The 21,427-nt window shown below is 31.8% G+C and overlaps 4 protein-coding genes and 1 pseudogene across 8 annotated transcripts; 2 read left to right on the top strand and 3 right to left on the bottom strand.

Moving 5' to 3' along the window:
• On the top strand, positions 1 to 1,718 carry LOC107490880 (deacetoxyvindoline 4-hydroxylase). The gene is given in 4 exon segments (XM_021143481.2): positions 1 to 416; positions 418 to 447; positions 832 to 1,153; positions 1,244 to 1,718. Coding segments are annotated over 4 exon segments (1,026 nt in total). The 3' UTR covers positions 1,502 to 1,718.
• Positions 1,719 to 2,726: 1,008 nt separating this feature from the next.
• LOC107491191 (1-aminocyclopropane-1-carboxylate oxidase homolog 1-like) lies at positions 2,727 to 5,530 on the bottom strand. Its single transcript, XM_016111988.3, has 3 exons — positions 5,002 to 5,530; positions 3,884 to 4,205; positions 2,727 to 3,077 (listed from the first exon to the last, which is right to left on the bottom strand). Exons 1-3 carry the CDS (start codon positions 5,523 to 5,525, stop codon positions 2,823 to 2,825), a joined length of 1,101 nt encoding a protein of 366 aa, XP_015967474.1. The 5' UTR covers positions 5,526 to 5,530; the 3' UTR covers positions 2,727 to 2,822.
• Positions 5,531 to 11,443: 5,913 nt separating this feature from the next.
• LOC107491189 (deacetoxyvindoline 4-hydroxylase) lies at positions 11,444 to 16,223 on the bottom strand. 5 transcript variants are annotated; one of them, XM_052262197.1, is made up of 4 exons: positions 14,217 to 14,335; positions 13,029 to 13,549; positions 12,360 to 12,681; positions 11,444 to 12,101 (listed from the first exon to the last, which is right to left on the bottom strand). In XM_052262197.1, the coding sequence occupies exons 2-4, from the start codon at positions 13,544 to 13,546 to the stop codon at positions 11,847 to 11,849; spliced, it is 1,095 nt and encodes a 364-aa protein (XP_052118157.1). In that variant the 5' UTR covers positions 13,547 to 13,549; positions 14,217 to 14,335; the 3' UTR covers positions 11,444 to 11,846. The 5 variants fall into 5 exon arrangements, with proteins under 5 accessions (XP_052118157.1, XP_052118156.1, XP_020999139.1 ...); XM_052262196.1 differs by lacking the exon at positions 14,217 to 14,335 and adding an exon at positions 15,971 to 16,223 and having other exon boundaries at positions 11,446 to 12,101; positions 13,029 to 13,473; XM_021143479.2 differs by lacking the exons at positions 11,444 to 12,101; positions 12,360 to 12,681 and adding exons at positions 14,563 to 14,884; positions 15,529 to 16,178 and having other exon boundaries at positions 13,417 to 13,549; positions 14,217 to 14,472.
• Positions 16,224 to 16,426: 203 nt separating this feature from the next.
• On the bottom strand, positions 16,427 to 18,277 carry LOC107491192 (deacetoxyvindoline 4-hydroxylase-like; annotated as a pseudogene).
• Positions 18,278 to 18,380: 103 nt separating this feature from the next.
• LOC107491187 (1-aminocyclopropane-1-carboxylate oxidase homolog 1) lies at positions 18,381 to 20,080 on the top strand. The gene is made up of 3 exons (XM_016111983.3): positions 18,381 to 18,978; positions 19,192 to 19,513; positions 19,612 to 20,080. The coding sequence occupies exons 1-3, from the start codon at positions 18,449 to 18,451 to the stop codon at positions 19,870 to 19,872; spliced, it is 1,113 nt and encodes a 370-aa protein (XP_015967469.1). The 5' UTR covers positions 18,381 to 18,448; the 3' UTR covers positions 19,873 to 20,080.
• The last annotated feature ends 1,347 nt before the right edge of the window (positions 20,081 to 21,427 follow it).

The raw sequence follows: 21,427 nt of genomic DNA, 5'->3' as shown, positions 1-21,427 counted from the left end.
ATGGCTGGCACTGATGAATCTGGTTATGATAGGTAGAAGGAGTTAAGGCTTCTTGATGAGACAAAAGAAGGTGTGAAGGGTCTTGCTGATGCTGGTTTGACTAAGATTCCAAGGATCTTCATTCACGACAACCTTAACACTTGTTCCTCTCATCATGTCAATGCTACTATTCCAGTCATTGACTTGGGATCACTGCATGAACAAGGTAACTCATCATCAAGGCATGAGATCGTTAGGAAAGTGAAAGATGCGTGTGAGAAATGGAGTTTCTTTTAAGTGGTCAACCATGACATTCCAAAGAGTGTGTTGGATGAAATGCTTGATGGAGTGCGTAGATTTCATGAGCAGGATTCATAAGCAAAGAAAGAATTCTATTCACGTGATATGTCAAAAAGAGTGTATTTCCTGACCAAATTTTGATCCTCGCCAACTTCCCTCTATTTGCAGGTACTTGTACTACTTTCGAGTGAGTAACAAAAAAATTTTATGGTTTAAATTTAGCTAGATTTTACGAATTTGATAACATTGTGCAGAATTTCAGTTTCATGCAGTGTAAACGAGTTTTATATAATTATCTAATTATATATTATTGCATCAGTAAAAATAATTTTAAATTCAATACTTAAAAAATGGTCTAAACGTACGAATTTGATAGGTAAACTTCACCTGTATTACTTTTCTTATTTTAATAAACTTTCACTTCTAACTTTCTTTAGTTTTCTCTCGCTTATCCTCTTCCCTTTATATGATTTCTAGTATTAGTAACTTTTGGAATATTGATCAAGGGTTACTAACTTTCTTACTAATGTCAAATCAATTTATTACTTGCAGAGATATAATGATGGAATACTCAAACAGAGTCAAGAGACTAGGCCTAACTCTGTTTGAATTGTTTTCTGAAGCATTAGAACTCAAACCCAGTTACCTTAAGGACATAGATTGTGCAGAAGGGATTTTCATGCTTGCCCATTATTTCCCATTTTGCCCTCAGCCAGAACTGACTTTAGGGGCAAGTGGCCATTGGGATACTAGCTTCCTCACAGATCTTCTTCAAGACCATGTTGGTGGCCTCCAAGTCTTCCATGAAAATCAATGGCTTGATATCACACCTGTCCCTGGTGCTTTGATCATCAATGTGGGTGATATGATGCAAGTAAGTTCAATGATCTGTGCTTAATTAATATTAATGACATTAATTATGTAAATAACAACTTTATGTATGGTTGATAATCATTTTTAACAGCTAATGACAAATGATGATAAGTTTGTGAGCTCTAGACATAGAGTTCTGCCTCCAAAAATAGGTCCGCGAGTTTTGATAGCATGCTTTTTCAGGCAAGATCATCCTCCTGGGACTTTTAAGGTATATGGACCAATAAAGGAGTTGTTGACAGAAGAAAACTCTCCAATCTGTAAGGATATAACCGTAAATGACTTGATTACATACCAAGGCTCCATAGGGCTAAATGGTGTCAAGGCACTAGAACACTTCAAGTTGTAAAGCATGCATGAAGAATTTGAAGAGAAACTGGCTGAAAGTTATGCAAGTTTGTTTTATTTGCAGTGTGTTGAAGAAGTGATGAGAGATTCTGAATTAGCATGTGTCTTATATGAATGAATGTCAAATAATTTGGTTTTCTATCTAATAATAATAAGTTCATGTATGTCCAAATGCCATAGCTTGGGTATTTATGTAGTATATGAAATAAAAACCCAAAGCCTCGTGTTGGTTAAGTAATTGGTATGTATCAATTAAAAGTCACAAAGTTTAGTTTCTGTTGATGAATGACAATCATGTTAACTATTAGGCTGCGTGCGTTTGTTTTTTGGAACTGAGATCGAAACATTAATTCTGAGTATTATGTTTGATGATTTGAAAATTTCGAAACAAAAAGTTTTAGTTCTTTCAATACCTCTAAATAGAAGAAATTCAGAAGGATTGAAATTTTAAAGGACAAAAATTAAAACTTTTCAAATTCTAAATCTACCTTACAATTTCTATATTTATTTTAAATCAAATATAATATTGAGGCATAACTCAGTTAAATATATTTTATACCATATATAATTTAGTTTGTGTCACTTAGTTTTTGTCTTTCAATTTTAGTCTCCCTTTTAAATACAACCTTATATGTTGTGCTTCTAATAAAGCTCTTAAATGCATATATTTTGAAATATTTGTATGAGTTTAATTAAGATATACATAATTTTTTGACGATTTTTAAAATCATATCGAAATTGTCTTTGATATATAATTTTGAAAAAAAAAACTGTTACCAATGTATGTGTGTCCTAGACAATTTTTAACACCGTAAACAAGTAGTATAAGATTGAACTTTCTGCTTTTTGGTTAGGCATACATTATATTGTGGCAAATCTCAAAAGAATCAATTTCCACTATGACTGCTATATTCGTCTTCACTTGCTGTTGTTACGCAAAATAATATTTTAGCATGCAATGAAATGTTATCGATAACTTGGCTTGTCATGTGGTTAACGTGCCATATATACGACAAGTCGACAATGATGCTACGTATGGTACAAATGATGGACCACTTTCTTTATTTAAGATAAATTTCCTTATATGAACAATTTTTGTCACAAATACCTGAATTATTTAACCAACACTCAGCTTAGCTTTTATTGCATACTAGATATGTATTACATCAAAAGCATTTCAACATGAATTTATTAGAGATAAAAAAAACAAATTCAAACGCAAATACAGTAATTTAGAATCTCTCATCAATTTAACACACTCCAAACCAGTTTTGCATAACTTGCATCAGCCAATTGTATTTTCTACTCAAATTCTTCATAGTTTACAACTTGAAATGTTCTAGTGCTGAAACACCGTTTAACCCTATGGAATCTTGGTATGTAATTAAGTCATTTACTGTGATATTTTTGTAGATTGGAGGATTCTCTTCCGTGAGCAACTCTTTTATTGGTCCATACACCTTAAATGTCTCGGGTGGATGATCTTGTCTGAAGAAACATGCTACTGAAACTCGTGGACCTATTTTTGGAGCTAAAACTCTATGTTTAGAGCTCACAAATTTATTATTTGTGATAAGCTGCAAAAAATAACAAGATATAAAATTTGATGTTAGATAATGTCATTTAGCGCTCTTTTTTAATAGGTACGTTAGTTTTGAAGTAATGTAATAAAATTCCACACATGACTTAATATGCAAAGATAGAGTTTTGCTATCTATTCTAATTATATTTCATAATTATTCTTCCAATATATATGAAGCATTAGTTATAAAAGCAAATTCATTTATTAATATATTATGATTTATCAACATAAAAATTACACCGATTCTTTATTTACTGTTCATTTTAGTCAACTAAAAAAATTACCATCATTTGTAAATATTTATGAAACAATTTGTTTTTCTTTATCAATATAAATTATTTTTAAATGACTATTCACAAAAAATATTTTCGTATAAAAATAATAGTATGATTTGATATATTTAATTAAATTATTTAATATAATATTTATTCAAATTAAATTTTAATGATTATATTTACATAAAACTTCATGTGAGTAGTTATTTTTTTTATTCAATTAATTGATTTCTTAACTTCTATACTTTAACCATAAAAACCACACTTATTTACCGTTGAAAAAGAAAAGTCTAAGAAATTAGTATTTTTATTAAAAATTAGTTAGCATTTAATTAATAAAAGAAAAGTAAATAATTTTATAACATTATATGTAATCTCAGACCATTTAAAACGTTAATAATATTAATTAATGGTTATAAGTTACAAAATCTGCTAAGTAACACTTCTAAAAAATATATATATACCAATTAAAAAAAACGGTTAGATACATGTATTCTCCTAATAAGATAACTGATGAGGTTATTACCTGCATCATATCACCCACATTGATGATCAAAGCACCAGGGACAGGTTTGATATCAATCCACTGGTTTTCATGAAAGATTTGAAGGCCACCAACTTGATCTTGAAGAAGAACCGTAAGGAAGCTAGTATCCCAGTGGCCACTTGACCCTAAGGTGAGTTCTGGATGAGGGCAAGATGGGAAATAATGGGCAAGCATGAAAAGCCCTTCTGCACAATCTATATCCTTAAAGTAGCCAGGCTTAAGGCCTAATGCTTCGGATAGCAACTCAAACAGAGTTAGTCCCAATCTCTTCACATTGTTTGAGTACTCCATTATTATATCTCTACAAGTAATAAATTTATTTCATATTAATAATTGATATGAAAATCTATTTTACCTTCAAAATATTATAAAAATTTCTATAAAACAACATTTTTCATTAAAATACATGGTGTATTAAAATAGATTAAATTTATTGGACTAGCTCATTTACCAAATTAAATGAGCAGACTTTATCTCTAAAATTAATCACATTTAAATTTTGGGTTAAACAGACTGATCTACAGACTAAAATAGGCGGACCATTTAAATTTCTTACACTTAAAAAAAATTAATATTTTTAGCCAATATTTCTTTTGATCTGACCAAAAAACGCTATCCATCAACTAAAAAAAATACTATTTGTTTAAGATCTTTAATCTAAATATAATTTTTTTTGTCAAAATATTTTTTAAAAGATAAAACACAATAATAAAAAAGTTAGTCCGTTTTTAACTTATCGAACTGGTCATAAACAATCTAAAATAAAAAAAAATTATAACTAGTGAATAAAGTTTAACTTGCGAGTTTAGATGAATCGAGTCTAAATAGACTGAGCTAGCCTTTGTCGGCCCAAAAAATACATGAAAAAAATCGTGATTAAATTAAATTAAAAATAATTAGACAAAACTAAAAGTAAAAAATCTTACTAAAACTATAAAATATATAATATAATATAAAATAAATACTCTAACAAAAATATTTTTGTATGAAAATAAAACTAAAAACCGTTAAATAACTTCATATAAAGATTTTTTATTTTTACAGTAAAGAAAAGCCTATTGGGCTATTACCAATTAACCAGAGAGTTATAGAAATACCTGCAAACAGAGGGAAGTTGATTGGGATCAAAAGGGGCAGGGGATAATGCACAATGAAGAGTGTCCCTCCAATTAGCTGATGGAGCTGTATACAAATCAAAGTTGGTTAAGAAATACACTCTTTTTGATATATCACGTGAATAGAATTTTTTCTTTGCTTCTGAATCCTGCTCATGAAATCTACGTACTCCATCAAGCATTTCATCCAACACACTCTTTGGAATGTCATGGTTGACCACCTGAAAGAATCCCCATTTTTCACACGCATCTTTCACTTTCTCAACGATCTCATGCCTTGATGATGAGTTATCTTGTTCATACAGTGATCCCAAGTCAATGACTGGAATATTAGCACTGACATGATGAGAGGAACAAGTGTTAAGGTTGTCGTGAATGAAGATCTTTGGAAGTTTAGTCAAACCAGCATCAACAAGACCCTTCACACCTTCTTTTGTTTCATCAAGAAGCTTTAACTCCTTGAACCTATCATATCCTCCATCTTCCTGGTTATTAGTGACCACCATGTTAATTAATTCCTCTCTCTTCCCAATAAGCTATGTCGTCCTATGATGGTATGAAATGATGCTATATATTCTCTCTCTAGATTACTTCTATAACACCGCCAATTTTTTGGATAGATAAAAGGAATGTTAGAAATGATAGGAGAGAGTAATAGAGAAAGATTTGCGTGTATTTAAATTATATGTAATATGATTTAATATATACTGATATTTATTGAGAGAATTAAAATAATAAAAACGTAATATTTTATAATAAATATTGAAATATGATAAATAAATCTAATGAATGTTAATTAACTCTGTATTTTTTATAAGGAATAAACTTTAGTAATAATGATTATGAGTTAATTATCAATTTGTACCGAAAAAGATTTATATGCTGGCAATAAAGTTCTTAAAAATATTATTGACAAAACATGAAAATAACTTTTAAATAATTAAAAAATATGATAAAAATAATTAATTAATATTATATTTTTTATAAATACAAAAATATTTTTTATTTAGTAAAAAATTTATTCAATTGATCTGAATTTATATTTAAAATTTTTTTAAATATATTTAATATTTATTTTTTTATTGTATTTTTAAATATTTTAAAAATTTATTTATCGTTAGAATTTTTTAAAAGAGTAAAGTATCGTTTTTATCCCCAACATTTGGGGTAAATTCTATTTGTGTCTCTAACGTTTAAAACGTCATATTTGTATCCCTAACGTTTGTAAAAGTGATTCAATATTATCCTGCCGTCAATTACACACCATGAACGCTTTAGTTTGAGTTTTAAAAATCTCTTCTTAAAGTTAGAATACAAATGTCTATGATAGAATCGATGATTCACTCCGAAAAATAGCTCATCAAAAGTTGAAACTAATTCCTACAATATTTACATAATTCACTTTTTAGGAACATAATTGAATCTAAACACAAATAATGGGAATAATATTAAAATCGAACACATCCAAGTGAGACCTAATTGAGAATGAATACATTCAAATGAGAATAATTGAAAAATATAATTTGATTTATTAGTATAATTGATAGTAGAATAACATTGAATCACTTTTATAAACGTTAAAGATACAAATAGGACAATTTAAACATTAAGGATACAAATAAGACTTACTCCCATTGAGTACAAAATCGATATTTACTCTTTTTAAAATTATTTTTACCAACTATATAAATTTTGAGTCACTATTTTAATAGTTTACTCTAAATGAATATTTAAAGATGAGTAAACGTAGAAAACAAAAGAAAGGGCAGAGAAAGAGAAAGAGGACGGTGCCTCATGCATGATGCATGGTCGCAATGTGCGCCGCGTCTTCTATTTAACATGTTGTCGTTTCAGTACAGTAAGTATAGAAAAAATATATATTTTTCTTTTTTTAATTTATTTCTTCATTATTTCTAAGTCTATACACTTTTTTTTTATAAAAATGTTAAGAAATAAAAAATATATAAACATTATTTGAGACTACCCTTCTTCGAGACGTGGGAGCGTATGATTTGATATTGGCCATGTCATGTGGAACGGGGTTTTGAAGAAAATTAAAGTTTCAAGTTATGTGATTTAAATATTTAATTGATTTAAAGTTGACTATTTAATTGGTTAGTCTAAATAATATTTAAAAAAAATTGGCCTCCGTATTTTGGGGGGTTAAAGTCGAATTATATTTTGTGTCATCTAATTATTAGTAAATATTTTAAAAATATAACTTTTGACGAAAAGCATTAAATTATTATATTTTTAATGTTTCAAATATTTTTTTCTATATTAGATAATATAATCATGTTATCTGTATAATCAAGGAATAGGGACATGAAAAAAAGAACTATGAATCTAGACTACTACAATTAATGTCGATACTCGATAGAGTCACTTCTAAGTGTCAGCACATTATTGTTTAAAAAGAATAATAATATTAAATAATAAAAAATCTTATATATCCAAATTCCAAAGGAACCAAAGGTCTTTTTGGGCATTCATTGACCATATATATAAAAGAAGTTAAGATCAATGTCAAAATAGGCTAGCTGCGGAAGCTAAAGTTTTGCATACAAATCATGTGACTCGATATATCAAATAAAATAATAGGGTAACATTAGTACTTTATGGTGACCTGACAAAATGAAGAAATTCTACTCACATAATTGACATGAAGAGTATTTCTAACAGAGTATTAATTTTGATAATTTTTAAAAATAAATTAATTTAAAATTAAAATCCATATTAAAATTAATTTATAAAATAAAATTAATATTATTTTAGAAATACGATATCCTCTTAATAAAAAATAAAAATTTTTGTTATTTATATAATTATTTTGATGAAATAATTAAAAATAATATAAAATTCGAAATGAATTAAGATTAAGTATTAAAAGAATAAATTTTATTTTTAATTTCAAATAACTATTTATGACATATAATTTTACAAATATTTTTATAAAATTTAAAATAAAATTAAAATTAAAACTAGTATTGGAAATACTCTAAAATATGTGATGTAAATCAATTACAATCATACGGCTCCTATTTCTCATTATTGAGCATATATGAATATTTTTTTTATTCTAAATTTATTTTTTTATTTACAAAATATATAGTAAATTATTTTATATGGCAATATTGTTTAAAAATAAAGGGTTGTATGATATCTAATAAAAAAAATATTTGTGTCATAAGTTTTATATTATTAAATTGTCTTAAAAGTATGTTTACCGTCACAAAATTTAAAAATTGTAAATAACAATATAATAAATAATATTTTTCATTGTTAACTTTTAATTTAATTAAACGTATTTAGTGAATTTAGATGCTAGCAAAAATTAGTGTAATTTATTTTATTTTAATAATAAAAAGATCATTAAGTATGTATTGCTCATAATATAAAAAAAAATTAATTACAAATGGATATTGTTAGTATGACTAATTATGTAATATGTGAGTCATATTTCTGGAATACATTACAATTGTATTTTGGCTTACAATATAACACAATGAATATATTTTTTATTTGGAGCTTATTTATTCCATTGATTTTTATAATTTTATGAAATTTTTAATTAAGTTTTTATATATTTTTTTTAATTGAATCTTTGCTCTAAAGTTTTTTTAATTGAGTCTCTATACGGTAAAAAAGGACCTAATTAAAAAAATTAATGCAAAAACCAAATTAAAAAAATATAAAGACCTAATTGAAAATTTTGCAAAATTATAGAAACCAACAAAATAATTAAATTTTTATTTGGATTTAACAAAGTTTACTATAATAGTAATAACAATAATAAATATGGATTAAAAATAAAAATAATAAGTTAGTTTATTAAAAGATTAAAATGATTCAAAGTTCAAACAAAATAAAATATATAAACTGAAGCCTTTTATTGTAGTTGTTAAAGATCGATAAAAAAATAATATTGTGGTGAGGTTTATCATCTTACTAAATTTAATTTTAATTAGTATAATTAGTCAATCAAAATTTTGACCTAACCACTTGCAGAAAAAACAAGGCCCTTGTACTTTTCCTGCAAAGAGTACAGATTTTGTCCCCCTTTAAACATTTGTCAAGCTCTCCAATGAACCAACACATATCTATAGGTATAGAAATTTTTTTCTTTCTACACCATAGAACTCACCTTTTTTTATTGGGATATATCAATATAAATGTACAGGTAGAATGCATTATTGTTACAAAACAATCTTTATCATGCCTTAATCAATGTGATTAATGCACAAAACCCATTCATTCGTACCCCTTTTATTTTTTTGGCCAGGATTCGTACCCTTAAATATGGTGAAAGCGAAACAATGTGGGCTTTAATTGGCGAGTCTTAGACGATCCAAACTCGAAATAGAATCTGTTTTAAATATGGTATCATGTAGTAATTATGAGCAAGATTAAGGTGAATGCAGTAAGTTAGCAATTCATATGATTAATTAGTGCATGAAAAGATAGATAGGATTTTTTTTACACATAAAAAAAATTATAAGATTTTACATTAATTAATTTATTAATACATTGGAAATTCATGTAAAATAAGACTTATAATATTAACACTATTTATAATTTTAGCATTTTAATTAATGATAAATCTGAATTTAGTTGTGCAAGTACTATAAAGAAGAAATACAAATAGAACAGAGACAATTGCCTAAATGAGTATACTACTACTAGTATTCTCATCACTTTACAGAGTAAAATAATGCTTTCATTTTTTTTTTTGGTGACTGAATAATGCTTTCATTTAACTCTCAAGGTTAATTTTATAGTACATCCAAATTATATTAATCTCTCAAATTCTAAATCAAATAAAATAATACAAAAAAAATGAACACAAACGCAGCTAAAATTAGGCATAAATTAAGTAATAAGTCACAATTGTACCCAAACAAGAAAAAAAAAAGTTGCCTGTTACATACTTAAATAGTTTTCTATATCATGAAGACATGATCACAACTTCACAGATTTCAGAGTTCTTATTTCGTACTCAATTTGAGGAAATGCTGAAACTCTCAATTGTGTGTGATGAGTTTGGAAAACTCCAAATTAATTTTTGTGATGAACAAACATTATTAAAATATTTAATTACAAAATTATTAATTCAATGTTATTTGATTATATGTTAATTAATAATTTTGTAATACAGGAATTGAATTGGGCCGAAAATAAAATAAAATGCTGCAGCCCAAGTGTGAATTTGCTTTCCAATTCAGCATTGATTCAAAAATATTCAATGATATATGGCTGAATTATTGTGATGATTAACTGGGCTAGATTAATATTGTTACTACAAGTCTAAAGAAAGCTTCCTATGTTTGATCCAAATCCATCAGGAAAGCAATTGTTACTAGTTGGGCCAAGAATAATCCTTATTGCAACCAAGCCCAAAATTATTGAATGCTTCCATGCATTACCCGAATCCATGAAGCTTCCAACGGATTCCAACTCACTTTTTGAAGGATTTGAAATTTAATTAAACTAGCATGGGGAACGTGAGAGAGAATGTGTGATTGACATGATGGTGATCGTAATGATACACGCCACTCTAAGCTAGGGAAGTGGGACTTTAATTTCATTTTGTTATTACCCATTAGTTTGAGTTCAAACTTCTCTCTCCTCTCTCTTACCTTTCCTTCTCTCTTCGGTTATTACACTGGAAACAATGGCTTCCATGAAAGCAAAATGGAGCTACCGAAGCAAGGGAAGAACAAGCTACAAGACCATCAAGCTAATGATGGCAAGAAAACATACTAAAATAAAAATGAGCTGTGGCTGAGATATTCACCAAATATGGTTAGATTTGGTGAGGTTATCTTGAGCTTTTCATGCTCAAAATGGACATTGAAGATTCAGCCAGCAAGGAAGATCTTGGAGGCGTGACTTGTCTTCGATTCTGATCAACCACCACAGGGAGTAGCTAGAGTGACGAAGTGATGGTTGAAGGCAGAGATTGAAGCAGATGAAGTCATCATCATCATGAAGCATCAAGGGCCAGAAATCCATCTTGGAGAGGAAGCCAAGGATGGAGTGCTCGGATTGATGAAGAATGATGACCAAGGAAGGACTAGAGGTATTTGCATGTTGGTTTTTGCATGAGTTACCTCTTCTCTCTTAGTGGCGGAACCGGTTTTGTGTGAAGGAAAAGAAGCTGAGCTCAGGTTTGTGTTTCAACTGTGAAGGCTTCACTTCTCTATAAAAGGGGTGAACAGTCATGGTTTGAAGCAAGGGGTAAGATTTGAGAGTGCAAGGCACAGAGTTCTCAGAGCTACCTAAGCTAGCAGTTCTTCTTCTCCTTCAATGTTTTCTGTTTAATATTTTTCTGTTTAATTTTGTCATGTCTTGAGTCTCATGGAAAAAGGCAAACAGTGAGGTTTGTATGAAAAAACCATAGAGCGAAAAAAGGCAGAGAGTGCAAAATTAAAAGAAAAAGCCATAGATGTCTTAGAGTTCCTTTGTACATCTGTGTTGTGTTTCATGATTCTGTGAGAATCCCCTTGTAAGTTGGGTTAGCACTTTACAACTTGTAATCTGGATGATTATAGTGAAATTCCATCATTGTTGTGATGGAGACTGGATGTAGGCTGCACTGCACTTAGCAGCTGAACCAGGATATATCTGGGTGTAATCTTCTCTCTCTCTTCCTACTTCAATTCTGTCTTTACTGTTCAGATGAAAAATAAAAAATGTCTCGTGGCTAGGGACGAGATAAAACAGAAAAGTCTCTTCTAAGTCCAGCAAGTTTTAGCAAGCAAAAATGGGCTAAGATTCAATCCCCCCTTCTCTTAGCCACTGAAACCATCAGTGTGTATGTATTATAATTATAGCTTGAAGTGTTCTAGTGCAGAGACACCATGAAGTCCTTTTGCATAATAGTGCTTAACAAACTCCTTCACTGTGATATCTTTGTACATTGCAGGATTTTCTTCTGTCACCAACTCTCTTATTGGTCCATATACTTTTGAAGTCTCAGGTTCAAGATGCTGTCTAAAAAGGCATGCAACCGAAACTCGTGGACCTATTTTTTGAGCCAAAACTCTGTGTTTGGAGCTCACAAATTTATTGTTTGTGATCAGCTGTTAAAAATGTTGAGACATTAATTCACATTGCCATAAAGCAGTGTGTAAAACAATTATATTATGTCCACACAAAAAATCAGTTACTAAAATTAGTCACTCTAACAGAATATATGTTAAAATATAAAATATATATTAAAAATAAATTAAATAATATATACATTTATATACAAATTTATAGTGACTAATTTAGGTATTGATTTTTCTATATGCATATATGTAAAAATATCTATAAAAAATTGATAAAATAATCACCACCTGCATCATATCACCAAGGTTAATAATGAGAGCATTAGAAACAGGAGTGATATCAACCCATTGGTTTTCATAGAAGATTTGAAGTCCACCAACTTGGTCTTGTAGGAGAAGGGTGAGGAAGCCAGAATCCCAATGGCCACTTGTTCCCAGAGTGAGTTCAGGCTCAGGACAAGGAGGGTAATAATGATTAAGCATGAAAAGCCCTTCTGCACAATCTTTGTCTTTAAGGTAATTGGGATTAAGGCCTAATGCTTCAGAAAGCAATTCAAATAAAACTAGTCCCAATTTCTTAACATACTCTGTGTACTTACTTATGATATCTCTGCAAGGGAATTAGATTTTACAATCATGAAAAACAAACATTAGTTAGTAATGTAAATCATGAATAGCCAGAAGAGACAAAATTCTAGTAAGATTATGGAGCAATTATGTTAATTAAGTTGTGGTGACCAAATGAACTGATAAGTCACTACTCAGGACTCTCACTAAAGAAATTGTTTGCACAGCTCTTCTGGCCTTAATTTATACACTAAACTTACTAATAAATAATACAATACAATTCATATCATGGGCTAAAATTTGAGTGGAACCAACTAACTACTATAGCATAGTGGAGTTCTGTTCTATTGTTTCTACAAATAGAAAATAGAAAGTAGAAACCATATGTACCTGCAGATTGAAGGGAGTTGGTGAGGATCAAGAGGCCTTGGAGCCATTACACAAGAGAATGTATCCCTCCAATTAACCGCAGGAGTTGTGTACAAATCAAAGTTGGTGTTGTACAACACCCTCTTTGAATCATCACGTGAATAGAATTCTCTCTTCACCTTAGAATCCTGCTCATGAAATCTGCGCACCCCATCAAGCATTTCATCCAGAACACACTGTGGAATGTCATGGTTGACCACTTGAAAGAACCCCCATTTCTCACACGCATCTTTCACCTTCTCAATGATCTCATGCCGTGAGCTACCTTGTTCATGCAGTGATCCCAAGTCAATGACTGGAATACTAACATCATTATTGGTAGCAGTGGAGGAAGATGTGTTAAGGTTGTCATGAATGAAGATCCTTGGAATCTTAGACAAACCAGCATCAACAAGGCCCTTCACACCTGCTTTTGATTCATCAAGAAGCTTAAGCTCCCTTTGCCTGTCATAACTTCCTTCTTCATTAGTAGCCACCATGTTCTAGAATGATAAAATAATGTTGATGTGTGACTTGTTATGATAAATAATGTAATTTGGACAGCACATTGGGGTGTCCAAAAACTCTATACTACGGGTTAGGTTATCCATAAAAAACTAAAAACACGTGGTCTGTTTCTTTTTTCCTCAGCCTTATCTCTTTAGTTTGATTCTCTGCTTCTCAAGAGGTTTTCTTTTCATTTACCACTAGTGAGAAATTACCAACCTTCTTTTAACCCCGGAATTTAGTACTATTTTAAATTAAACTCATCGACTTTATGAACTTAAGTTGCCATAAGGAAAAACAAAGATGAAAATATTGTAAAACTATAATCAAATTAATAGTTGTACATTAAATATACAAAAAGTTACATATCTATTTAAATATAAAATTATTATTTTTCAGACATATATACCTAATGCAGAATGATTGTTTAGTATGACATCTAGTTAGTGATGGAGCTTGCACAGTTGCACATGGCAGCAGCCTACATCACGTGAGACTAACAACCTTGCACAGAATTAGCACGTGCAATATGCCAACATGGAAAAATTTTATAGCCGATGCGATTTTAGATAACCAGAGAGACATAAAAGCTTAACAGATTATAGTTTTCAGAGTTCTATATCATGAAACAACTTAACAGATTTCAGAGTTGTTATTTCATACATAATAGCTTGAAGTGTTCTAGTGCAGAGACACCATTTAGTCCTATGGCATACATGTGTGTCATCAACTCCTTCACTGTGATATCTTTATACATTGCAGGATTCTCTTCTGTCACCAACTCCTTTATTGGTCCATACACTCTTGAAATCTCAGGTTGAAGATGCTGTCTAAAAAAACATGCAACCGAAACTCGCGGACCTGTTTTTCGAGCCAAAACTCTGTGCTTGGAGCTCACAAACTTATGGTTTGTGATCAGCTGTTAAAAATGATGTTGAAGCATTAAATCACATAGCCACAAAGCAGTGTGTAAAAATATCTATAAAAAAGTTGATAAAATAATCACCACCTGCATCATATCACCAAGGTTAATAATGAGAGCACCAGGAACGGGAGTGATATCAATCCACTGGTTTTCATAGAAGATTTGAAGTCCACCAACTTGGTCTTGTAATAGAACAGTGAGGAAGCTAGAATCCCAATGGCCACTTGTTCCCAGAGTGAGTTCAGGCTCAGGACAAGGAGGGTAATAATGATTAAGCATGAAAAGTCCTTCTGCACAATCTATGTCCTTAAGGTAATTGGGATTAAGGCCCAATGCTTCTGAAAGCAATTCAAATAGAACTAGTCCCAATTTCTTAACATACTCTGCGTACTTAATTATTATATCTCTGCAAGGAAATTAGATTTTACAATCATGAATAGCTAGAAAACACAATTCTTATAAGATTATAGAGCAATTATTTCAATTAAGTTGTGGTGACCAAATTTACTATAAGACACTACATAAATTGTCTTATCAAGTTATGAATAGAAGACTTCAATAGGATCAATCTCACCAAAAATTATTACTGTTCACTTAAAAGTCACAGCAGCTCTTTTTGGCTTATTTTATACACTAAACTTACTAATAAGTAATAACTAATAAAATTCATATCATGAACTAAAATTAACTGTTAATGTATAGTTCAGCTTATGAGTCTTTAAGTGAAAATAAGTTCTTGAATGTGTAGGGTCTGCAATAAGTTATAATTTATAAAAAACCTAAGTAGTTATAGCAGTTAGGTTGGCTTAGCTTTGCTTAGTACAAGTGTATATATATAACTCTGCAGTGTAACTCTTTATACACTTACAAAAGATCTGAATGATAATTCACTTTCTACAAATATTAGCTCTCACTCTTTCATTTGATTTTTCTCTATCTCTTAAGGTTTACATTAACTAACTACTAGTATGTTGTTGGAACCACTAGCATGATGGAGTTCTGTACTGTTCTTTCTACAAATAGAAAGAAGAAAGTAGAAACCATATGTACCTGCAGATTGAAGGGAGTTGGAGAGGATCAAGAGGCCTTGGAGCCAATACACAAGTGAGTGTATCCCTCCAATTAACCGCAGGTGTTGTGTACAAATCAAAGTTGGTGTTGTAATACACCATCCTTGAAATATCACGTGAATAGATCTCTCTCTTCACCTCAGGATCCTGCTCATGAAATCTGCGCGCCCCATCAATCATTTCATCCAGAACACACTCTGGAATGTCATGGTTGACCACTTGAAAGAACCCCCACTTCTCACAAGCATCTTTCACCTTCTCAATAATCTCTTGCCGTGAGCTACCTTGTTCATGCAGTGATCCCAAGTCAATGACTGGTATAGTAACATTGTTATTGGTAACAGAGGAAGATATGTTAAGGTTTTCATGAATGAAGATCCTTGGAATCTTGGACAAACCAGCATCAACAAGGCCCTTCACACCTGCTTTTGATTCATCAAGAAGCTTAAGCTCCCTTTGCCTGTCATAACAAGAGCCGTGTTCTACTTGATTTTCTTCTGCATCAGTAGCCATCATGTTCTTCAATTCCACTCCCTTTCTGAGTAATGATAAACAGTGTAATTTGGACAGCACATTGGGGTGTCCAAATACTCTATACTACGCGCTATCCATAAAAACACGTGGTTAGTTTCTTTTTTCCTTAACCTTATCTCTCTTCTCTGGAAGTCTTTTTTGACGCCTGAATTTAGTACTATTTTAATTAAACTTATCGAGTTTATGAACTTAAGTTGCCATAAGGAAAAAAAGGTGAAAATATGTAAAAACTATAATCAAATTAATTAACATTCGTAAATTAAATATAGAAAAATTAGATATCTATTTAAATATAAAATTATTATTTTTCAGACATATATACGTAATGCAAAATGATTGTCCGCGCAGTATGAACAATTGAAGTTTCTATACACAACTTTTTTCCAATGTCATAAAAAATTTCAACAACCACTATCATTTAATTGTTTCAAAAATATTCTTGAATTAAAATATGCTTTGTTAACGTTAATCACAACATAAAGTTGCAATGCCACAGCCACGTGTCGCACTTCTTATTATAGCTTGAAGTGTTCTAGTGCACGGACACCATTTAGCCCTACGGTATATCTGTGTGTAATCAACTCCTTCACTGTGATATCTTTGAACATTGCAGGATTCTCCTCTGTAACCAACTCCCTTATTGGTCCATACACTTTTGAAGTCTCAAGTTGAAAATGCTGTCTAAAAAAGCATGCAACCGAAACTCGCGGGCCTGTTTTTTGAGCCAACTCTGTGCTTGGAGCTCACAAACTTACTATTTGTGATCAGCTGTTAAAAATGATGTTGACACATTAATTCACATAGCCACAAAGCAGTGTGTAAAAATATCTATAAAAAATTGATACCTGCATCAAATCACCAAGGTTATTAATGAGAGCACCAGGAATGGGAGTGATGTCAATCCATTGGTTTTCATACAAGACTTGAAGTCCACCAACTTGGTCTTGTAGTAGAACAGTGAGGAAGGCAGAATCATAATGCCCACTTGTTCCCAAAGTGAGTTCAGGCTCAGGACAAGGAGGGTAATAATGATTAAGCATGTATAGCCCTTCTGCACAATCTATGTCTTTGAGGTAACTGGGATTAAGGCTTAATGCTTCTGAAAGCAATTCAAATAGAACTAATCCCAATTTCTTAACATACTCTGCGTACTTAATTATTATATCTCTGCAGGGAAATTAGATTTTACAATTATGAATAGCTAGAAAACACAACTTTTGTCATCCGATTAAGGAGCAATTATGTCAATTAAGTTGTGATGACCAAGTATTATTACTGTTCATTTATAAGTAGCACCAGCTCTTTTGGGAATAACTAATACAATTCATATCATAAACTAATTAAAATTTCAATGTAACTGACTAAGTACTAGCATGTTGTTGGAACCATATACCTGCAGATTGAAGGGAGTTGGAGAGGATGAAGAGGCCTTGGAGACAATACACAAGAGAGTGTATCCCTCCAATTAACCGCAGGAGTTGTGTACAAATCCGTGTGGGTGTTGTAATACACCATCCTCGAAATATCACGTGAATAGAATTCTCTCTTCACCTCAGGATCCTACTCATGAAATCTGCGAACCCCATCAAGCATTTCATCCAAAACACACTGTGGAATGTCATGGTTCACCACTTGAAAGAACCCCATTTCTCACAAGCATCTTTCACCTTCTCAATGATCTCAAGCCGTGAGCTAACTTGCTCATGCATTGATCGAATAGTAACATTGTCATTGGTAGCAGAGGAAGATGTGTTAAGATTTTCATGAATGAAGATCCTTGGAAGCTTAGACAAACCGGCATCAACAAGGGCCTTCACACCTGCTTTGGACTCATCAAGAAGCTTAAGCTCCCTTTGCCTGTCATAACCAGATTCGTGTTCTACTTTACTTCCTTCTTCATTAGTAACCACCATGTTATGATACAAATTGCTGGTTGATATTGTGTAATTTGTACGGCACAGTGCGGTGTCCAAATACTCTTTAGGTGTTATGACTGTTATCCATAAAAACACGTGCTCAGTTTCTTTTTCCTCTACCTACCTTATCTCTCTAATGTGGTTCTCTGCTTCTCAACAAGTTTTCTTTTCATTTACCACTAATGAGAATTTACCAACCTTTTCTTTTTACCCTGGAAATTCGTACTATTTTAAATTTATTATTTTTCAGACATTTTGTGATGGAGGTTGCCCATAGCAAATTCCAAATTGGCAACAGCTTAGATCACGTGAGAGGTGAGACTAATAACAACCTTGGACAGTATTAGCACGTGCGATATGCCAATATAAAAAAATCTTGTTACTTGATGCAGAGGCCAGAGAGAGGGTCAATCTTGTAACAGTAATCACCGTCACAGTGTCACAAATACAATGATTGTCACCGGGGCCGGAAATCCCGCAATCAACGATCGCTTGAGACAATTGAAGGCTTTTGATGAATCCAAAGCCGGAGTCAAAGGCCTGGTTGACTCCGGCATCACCAAACTTCCACAAATCTTCATTCGCCCTCCGGAAGAGCTAACCGCCGGCGATCCATCTCCGGGAGAACCGACACCTACCCAGTTCAGTATTCCAGTCATCGACCTCAAGGATATCTCCGGAGACCGCGCCGGAGTAGTGGCGAGCGTAAGACATGCGGCGGAGACGGTGGGGTTTTTCCAGGTGGTGAATCACGGGATCCCCGTGAAGCTTCTGGAAGAGACGCTGACGGCGGCGCGTGAGTTTCACGAGCTGGCACAGGAGGTGAAAGCAGAGTACTACACAAGGGAGATGATGAAGAAAGTGAAGTATCTTAGCAACTTTGATTTGTATCAATCGAAGTATGCTAATTGGAGAGACACACTGTTCTGTCTTATGGGCCCTGAACCCCTTGATCCTCAAGAACTGCCTCCCCCATGCAGGTAGGTAATTACTGGTTAATCCTATATCCTATGGATTTAATTAGTAATTAATTCACCAAAAAGTATGTAAACTAACTGTTTAGTATTTAGGTTTATAATTTAAAATTTGTAAATAAAATCATTTAAAAAGATTGGCTATTGGTTGAAAAAAAAAAAAGTAGTTATAACATGACTCTTAATTCAGAGTACATAACTACCTAGTTTAATTTGCAGGGAAGTGACAATGGAATATTCAAGGCAAGTGATGATTTTGGGGAAGGTGCTATTTGAATTGCTATCAGAAGCACTTGGACTTAAAGCTGAACATCTTGAAAGCTTGGACTGTGCAAAAGGGCACTCAATTTTGTACCATTATTACCCAGCATGTCCTGAGCCAGAACTCACCATGGGAACTACCAGACACACTGATCCCGATTTCCTAACTCTTCTGCTTCAAGATCACATAGGTGGCCTCCAAGTTTTGACCCAAAATGGCTGGATTGATGTGCCTCCTCTTCATGGAGCTATAGTAGTCAACATTGGAGATCTGCTACAAGTAAGTCCAATTTTTTTGAATTGAGTTAAAAATGCATGATTAGATTAGTACTACTATATTTTAATTTATATGTTGCTATAATATGATACATACTACAGCTAATGTCCAACGACAAATTCAAGAGTGTGGAGCACCGTGTGCTTGCAAATCATGTAGGGCCAAGAGTATCAGTGGCATGCTTTTTCACTGTTCATCGTCACCACACAAGAATGTATGGACCCATCAAGGAACTCTTGTCTGAGGATAACCCTCCAGTGTATAGGGATACATCACTCAAAGATTTCATGGCTTACTATCATAGCAAGGGCCTGCATGACCATGGCAATTCTGCTCTTTCCCATTTTAAGTTAATGGGTTAGTTAATATTATGGCATGGAATTCGACTTAGATCGATACTCATAAATAGCTCCTAACTTTGGGACATAAATAAAATGATGTTAGTTAAACTTTGATATACAAAGGAGAATTTGGGTTAAATATTGTAGTTGAAAGATGAGTTGTCGTGACTAAAATTATGAAAATTTTCTACTACTACTAGAATATAAGAATAATGACTATTGTGTGTAACTTCTTCTTCTTCCTTTTTTATTTTTTTTTTTGGTTTGAGAAAATAATGAATTTAAAAAACAAATCTTGTTGACAAGGATATCAATAATTCAAATGAATTTGAAGCCTCTTCAATGAATATTTCTAGATACTCGAAAAAATTCTATACTAAATACCATTTATAAGTTTAGTATAAGAAATGTTAATATATGTTTAATTTAGGTAAAACACTTATATAAACCGAAGTCATCCTAATATTATATGAATCACCCAAAGTAGAAAATGTTACGTAGATGTCCCTATGCATGTTACTATATATATATATAGAAGAGTTATGTTATGTGTATACCAAAATTCGCCATTAATATAAAATATATATTGGAATACAAATACACATTGAAAATAAATTAAACTACACATGTATTTATACACAAATACATTGGTGATTGATTTTAATAGCTAGTTTTATTGTACAAATAGCATTTTTCTATATGGAATTAGTCAAATTCAATTTACAAATTATAGTAGTAAATCAAATGAGGGTGTATCGAATTAGTATGGTGTAGGATGATTCGAAAAAATGTGATTCAATTTACTAAAAGATGTACACAGTTTGAATTCACCCATAATATATAAATCGATACAACCCATATCGATTTAGCATATGATTTAGCATATGATTTTGGTTCATGATACTCAGATAAAGACACAAGAAACATCTTTTTCTTTAAGATACATTATTTCTACCAATTAATGCTCGACACGTATCATTGATCAAACCAAAACACGGTTCATATTTACCAGTTTTTTTTCTTTTTTATTTGTGGTCATAAACGGTTTTATTTGGGTTTTTCCTCTCGCCGTTCCTCCCCTCTTACCGCTGCGGTCTCTCACTCTCACGACCTCATCGCAAAGTCGCCGTCTCCGCCTGAGGGCCGAGGTAGAATCGTGACCTTCGCTCTTCCTTCCGGTAAGTCTTCTGTGATTTTATTTAGTGTATGTCTTCTGACCTTGATGGAGTATGGTAATTGAAGACAAAGGAATGCTGATGAAGAAGATTGGAACCATTATTATAGCAAGAATGTTGTTGAGGGTGCTTATTAGTTTTAGTGGTTAATGATGATGATGATGAGATGATTGTGGGTGTTGTTGCTGAAGAAGCTCTATTACTTGTGTTGTTGTTTTCAAACAAAGTTAATGATGATTAAACAAAATGGCTCCGTGTGTGCCTCTTGTACCATTGTTGAATTTGAAGTACAAAATTAATGAACTTCTTAGTAAACAACTAATCTTGTGCCATTGTTGAATTTGAATTTATCGTTGTCATGCATATTTGTATCTTGAAGTTTTGTATATGCAATGTAGTTA

The sequence above is a fragment of the Arachis duranensis genome, chromosome 5, assembly GCF_000817695.3.
Source record: "Arachis duranensis cultivar V14167 chromosome 5, aradu.V14167.gnm2.J7QH, whole genome shotgun sequence".
In the NCBI taxonomy this organism is placed as follows: Eukaryota; Viridiplantae; Streptophyta; class Magnoliopsida; order Fabales; family Fabaceae; genus Arachis; species Arachis duranensis.
This window is presented reverse-complemented; position numbering and strand designations above follow the sequence as displayed.